Consider the following 6,000-nt stretch of genomic DNA (forward strand, 5'->3'; position numbering starts at 1 on the left):
TTGTGGGATTAGCACGGATATTAGTTCCTGAGTCATGGGTTGTTTCTATGTATTTAAGTATTTATATATTATATATACCGTTGTCTGAGCACCCACAACACAATCCTTCTTGAGCTTACTGTGGGGCTTAGTCAATTTGTGTAATAATGTCCTGTAATTTTTATTTATTTATATTACAGGTAAAATTTATATATCTATTATGGACTTGTAAAGTTCTCAATTCCGGAATATTCTCAACAATAAGCGGCTCAGTTTGAAATTTCCGGTTGGTTTATTAATGCCTGGAAAGCAATGTAAGAATCTATATTTTACTAACTTGGAAAACGACTCCTAATGGATGTTTAGTCCCGTAGTAGATCTGCTACATATTATATCTCAAGGGAGATATATAACAAATAGTACACTGGGTAATGTAAATGGATAAACAGGAATAATGGAACTTCAAAGTAAAATTATTAAGTACTTTTAAGGCATCTGTAACTGACATTTTGACATTGACATGTTTAACTGACGTGGGCAGCACTGTAATTGCGTAACTTTTGAAGCTAAACTTCGCCTATCGAAGCTATAAATGGATAATGGAAATGTATTTTGTATGAAATTTGACGTAATGTCAAAATTCAGTTAAAAGTGACAGTTGGGCTGCAAAGACGTCCTATTCAAATAAAAAATAGCTTAATTTAATAACCCCGCTGTTCACGAATTGAAAAACATACACTAACATTTAACTAAACTTACAAACGAAACTAAAAAGCCATGCATGCGTTCGCTCTTTGAAAATGACAACTAGACTTGCCATTATCAACAATGCGTCTCGCTGTCGTATATTAGGGCAAATGCACATAGCGGGCGCACACACGCGGATGCCATTGTACACAGGACACACAAGACCAGGAACAAATTTCCGTGAGCCCATGAACTCCCGGGCGAAAACTCGTATAGTGGTCAAAGGTAATGTATGATGAACCCTCGTGGACGTCAGCTGCCGCGCCGTTGGTGGGTTGAGGAATGGCAGCCACCGAAACACGTAAAAAATTTTGTCATCGCCTCCCGTTTGATACTTTGTCAGATGATAGTTCAGATGCTATTGTTACTTAAAATAAGCGTCAGCCAGATATATCGTGGTGGCAAGAACATCAACTGGTCACATGAACATGTAAAAAATAAGCGCTTTACCTTTTTATGATAGTAATAACAAATCATGAAACTTTGCATAACGCCATAAACGGAAATAAAGTCGTAAGGCGCGTATTTTTTACATGTTCATTTTACAGCTTACGGTGTATCGCGGAAAGCACCGCGCTACCACCGGCTGACGGTTTTATTTCATTTAAAAGAGCATCTAAAATATCAACTATTATATATCAGCCGGGAGGCGATGACTGACGAAATATGCTCCTAAAATCCGTCGCACGCATCCGCGCCAGTTAGCGGATCCTCATACTACCTCATACCTAAAATATTACCTCAACCCGCTCACCGGTTCCGCCAGCCACCGGACGCCCATAGTATATTATACAATATATATAGACTAAGCTCTCGGTATATTTGGATTCCAAAAAACGGTCCATATGATTGAAATATAAAATAAAAATATCACTGAAAGTTGTCCCTTCTCCATAAAATATAACCCGCTCGTAGCTTTGAACATAAGCATAACACATTACATACATTCCGGCTATTTAATAAAGGCCGTTATTGATCAATAAAAGTGTAGATTGGCTATAGGGAGGGTACATGTTTATGCTGTCTTGACAGTACAGGAGACGTCAGATTCGTTAGATAGAAAATGTACGAGAACGGTAGATGACAGCACTTGCTTTGGCATGAAGTGTCAATGTACAAGTTTATGTTTCTGATTTCAGCCACAAGATGGCGAATCCTCCAACGCGCACGGTCCCTATAGATACTAAAATTCTAAATGTCAAACCTCTTGCTCGACTAATTTTGTCGTTGTCATGCGCGCAGTAGGTACCTACAGTTAAGTCTCTAGAGGCAAAATTTCAGTGGATTAATTTTTCAGCTCTAGTCAGATTCTTATAAGTATTCTAGTACATTTTACTGCGAGTATTGAGTACCTCTTGACAAAGTAAATTGAGATTTTTAGTTCCAATGCCGTCCTCAGTTTTATTAATTTAATCTAGCTTTGGCCTCTGAGTGCGCCGAGGAAATCCTAGTGCAGCCAATTCCAGCACTGCACTGTTTCCGTCGCGAGCCGGCCAATTAGAGAAAACTGACGCTTTTTTTTTTTTCATTATAGTTTTGTTCAATTTACAGATTTTATGTCCATCGGCTGTAATTGCAATGTTACTACTATTTTAATAAAACAAAAATGACAAAATATTGCGAAAAGTAGGAAATTTGCAACGAGTTGCCATAAATTAAAACACGACTGAAGGGAGTGTATTAAATCGACACGAGTTGCGATTTACTGTTTTACAGTACATGTGGCCCTTTAAAATTTCGACATAGACACGCAAAGAGCTAATTATCGCACTAATGCGGTAAAGTAGCGCCATATATACTGTAAAAATAGTTCCGCTTTCTCATTTCTCTATTGACGTATGTAGGTATGCAAAAACTGAAACGTTTGGTTGTCATACTAACTATTGTCGGTGCAGCTACTTTCAGGCGAAATGCCCTTAATGGCGACAATGTCGTGTCCGCTAGCATTACTTCTCACTCAGTAGTAGCCACGACTGAACGTCAGTGTCATCGAGCGTCTCTCGAAGTATAAACTTATAGCCTTTAGGTCCCTACGGGTAGTTGACGTCGAGAGGTGTGTCTTTGATAGCGACATTGTCGTGTCCGCTAGCCATGCTTCGCTCCAAGTAATACGTGGGTTTTTCGCCTGCGAGTGGCTCGAAGTTGAAGCGGCAGTGGTGCATCACGTCGCCGAACGTCATTCAAAGCGAAGCAGTAGCGAAGCATCACTTGCGTCGCACAAAGTATACACTTAAAGGTACTTACTGGTAGTTGGTCTCGAGCGGCGTGTCCTTGATAGCGACATTGTCGTGTCCGCTAGCGGTGCTTCGCACCCAGTAGTACGTGGGCGATTCTCCGGCAAGAGGCTCGAAGTTGAAGCGACAACGGAGCGTCACATCATCGCCTTCGCGCGCGTCGTGGCTTTCATCTTCGGCGCCCGCCCAAGTGACCGCTGAAACAAGGGGAAGTTTTGTTAAATATTTTGCGTAATAATAGTTTTATTGGATGTGGGCCAACAAATTATTTTAAAACATACTTTTTATAAAGTTATGGTTTGATTGCTACCGTATTCCATGGGGTAGATACGTTTATTTTTCTGAAATACGACAAAGTGGTTGTTGCTAAAGGTAAACATATGAATTATGATATACTTTAAACGTTGCGCGAGCGAGCCAAAATTTATGCATGTTCTTAATCCACGCGATTACCCCGGTTGACGTAAATAACAATCCTCTAGATTTTTAAAATTTTAGATTTTTTTTTTTAATAAAATTTCATAAAATATTTAATCTTACTTTACGATGTCGCAGAAAGAGCTTACAATATGTAAGTAAAACTAAAATTAATAAAAGAGCCTGTCATAAACATAAGTAAACAATATTACGTTATGCATAGTCTAACATTCTGAACATCTTACCTATGTACGAACGAGTATACGCATTTAATATGTAGGAAAATGTCCCTAATATGTAAGGAAAATACACAACAAGGAGCACTGTCGTTTCATGGTGCTGTCGAATATGAAGTTTTATTATTACTTTCATATGGGCAATAAGGCCGTGTATACATATTTTTGGCACTTTGTCCGTGCCGATATTTATTACCTTGACTGTACGAATAATTAACTTGAAATTAAACAATGCTATACAAAATTAGGCACGCTTTCGTAGAACCGGTAATCAGATTATGCGTAAAATAGACCGCAATGTCCAAGTCTCCGAGGGTAGGAACCTAATAAGTACATTATGAACATTCATTACCTTAAATAGAGTTTTCTAGACAGAAAGTAAAGTTAAATTGGCACGGTAGACATAAATGACGAAAACATTGTCTGATTTTCATTCATTTTCAATGGTATATTATCCCTTGCCCTGAAAACCATAATATAAGTTCAAAATTTAAATAGAAGTATATCTTTTTTTATACTAGCAAGCAGGTGGCAAATAAGCATATAAGCAGCATATGGACGCCCGCCCGCAACTCCAGAGGAGTTACATGCGCGTTGCCGACCTTAACACTCCGCACCCTCGTTGAGCTCTGTCAATCTTGCTCGCTGGCAGGAACACAGCACTATGAATAGGGTCTAGTGTTATTAGCTGCGGTTTTCTGTAACGTGGAGGTGGAGGGTATCTTCAGAGTAAGTGATTGAGATAAAAGGTAAAGACTGTCATTATAACGAAGCGGCATTTGGGCGGCGGGTTTGTGTGACTTTTCTCTAAGGTTTGCGATTTATCTGTTAACAGTGTTGGATCCTGGAGTAAGGTGTTCTGCCTTTCCGCCGAAGTTTTCTTGTTCGAATTTCACTTGTCAGCCATTTCGCAGATTCACTTTGGCAACCAATATTTGGCAAATATTCATTATGTTAAGGTTGGTAGAATTGTTTGTTAACTAAATTTTTTTTTTACTGAAAAATATTTATTGACAATAACAATATACATAATGGATATATACAGATGATTACTATAACTAGCTTATATCTAAAATAGGCCCTTGAGGCATTGTACCAAGGATGCTGGCGGCATTTCCTCGTTGTATCGCAATACTGATACGTTGTGCGAGGAAGCCGCCAGCTCTTCGGTCACCAGTTACGTCAACCAGACGTTTCGCGATTTCTCCAAAAAACTTGTGCTCGCTGGGACCCCATGGACCTAGAGTTTCAACGCCTAAATAGATTATTATGATGACATACAATGGAATACATTTGACCCCAAATAATTCAATTGGACAAATATCTATGAATACAATAACGCCTAGTCATTTGACAGACTCAAGGTAGGTGCGACGACGAGCGAAGCGAGGAGAAGCGTGATAACTACGATTAAACAGCGCGCAAAACCGCGCGAGCATAGCGTGCGCGTTGTGGTAGTGACCGGCGAGCGCCATAACCAACTATAATGTTAAATTACAAAAATTTACCCTTTATGTTTTGAATTACACTTACCAAGTCATTTTGCTACCTAAAACGCTGAATTTTAAAAAGTGTATTTCTAAGTTGTTGTCCAAACATACCGTTGCTAAGTGTTGTGTTGAGTTGCCACTTAGTCTCTCAGCAAAATGAAATTATGCGAATAATTTGCGAAATAACATTCAGCAATGATTTAGAGAACCCTGGAATAAGGAATAACTCTAAATGTGGTCTCCCTCCGCAGCGGCTTGTGCAGCGTAAGTTATGTAGATTTACACTGACTAGGTATTAAAGCTTGTACGGCTTTACGTAACGCAGTTTACGCCCTAGGTATTTAAATTCATCTAAGCGCTTTTCCGGCATAAGCTATGCTCCAACGCCAGGCTTACCAAAATCGGCTTTTATTATAAAACTTGCCTATAGTTGAGTAAATGATTCATAAGCAAATATCCCCAAACAATGGGACTTAGACCGTACCTAGAAATCGATCACTCAAAGTAGAAATAACTGCGTTAACTGTACGACAGATGTATGATTACTAGCGACCCGTCCCGCGTCCGCACGGGTTACAAAAAACCTTAATAAATACAACTAAACCTTTTATTATACCACGTCGGCGGCAAACAAGCTTATGACCTACCCGATGGTAAGCAGTCACTGTAACCTATGGACGCCTGCAACTCAGAGGTGGTACATGCGCGTTGACGACACTTTAAAACCTGTACACTCCTTTTTTGAAGAGCCCCATACTGTAGACCCTTGGGAAAACCTCGGCAGGGAGCTCATTCCACAGCCGGAGCGTCCGCGGGAGGAAATTCCTCTTAAACCGCACAGTGCGCGAACATTTAGGTTCTAGGGTGTGGGGATGACCACCCTGCCGCAGGTACTAA

The 6,000-nt window shown here is 39.8% G+C and overlaps 1 protein-coding gene across 1 annotated transcript in view; it reads right to left on the reverse strand.

Annotated features, from left to right (window-relative positions):
- The window catches only part of LOC133533661 (hemicentin-2-like), a 98,099-nt gene extending 93,011 nt beyond the window's left edge, over window positions 1-5,088 (reverse strand). The window contains exons 1-2 of the mRNA XM_061872687.1: window positions 5,022-5,088; window positions 2,971-3,157 (exon numbers count right to left, since the gene is read on the reverse strand). Of these exons, the coding sequence (XP_061728671.1) occupies window positions 2,971-3,157; window positions 5,022-5,088 (254 nt within the window). The remainder of the gene's footprint in view (window positions 1-2,970; window positions 3,158-5,021) is intronic.
- Window positions 5,089-6,000: the final 912 nt, after the last annotated feature.

Source organism: Cydia pomonella, unplaced genomic scaffold (assembly GCF_033807575.1).
Source record: "Cydia pomonella isolate Wapato2018A unplaced genomic scaffold, ilCydPomo1 PGA_scaffold_192, whole genome shotgun sequence".
In the NCBI taxonomy this organism is placed as follows: domain Eukaryota; kingdom Metazoa; phylum Arthropoda; class Insecta; order Lepidoptera; family Tortricidae; genus Cydia; species Cydia pomonella.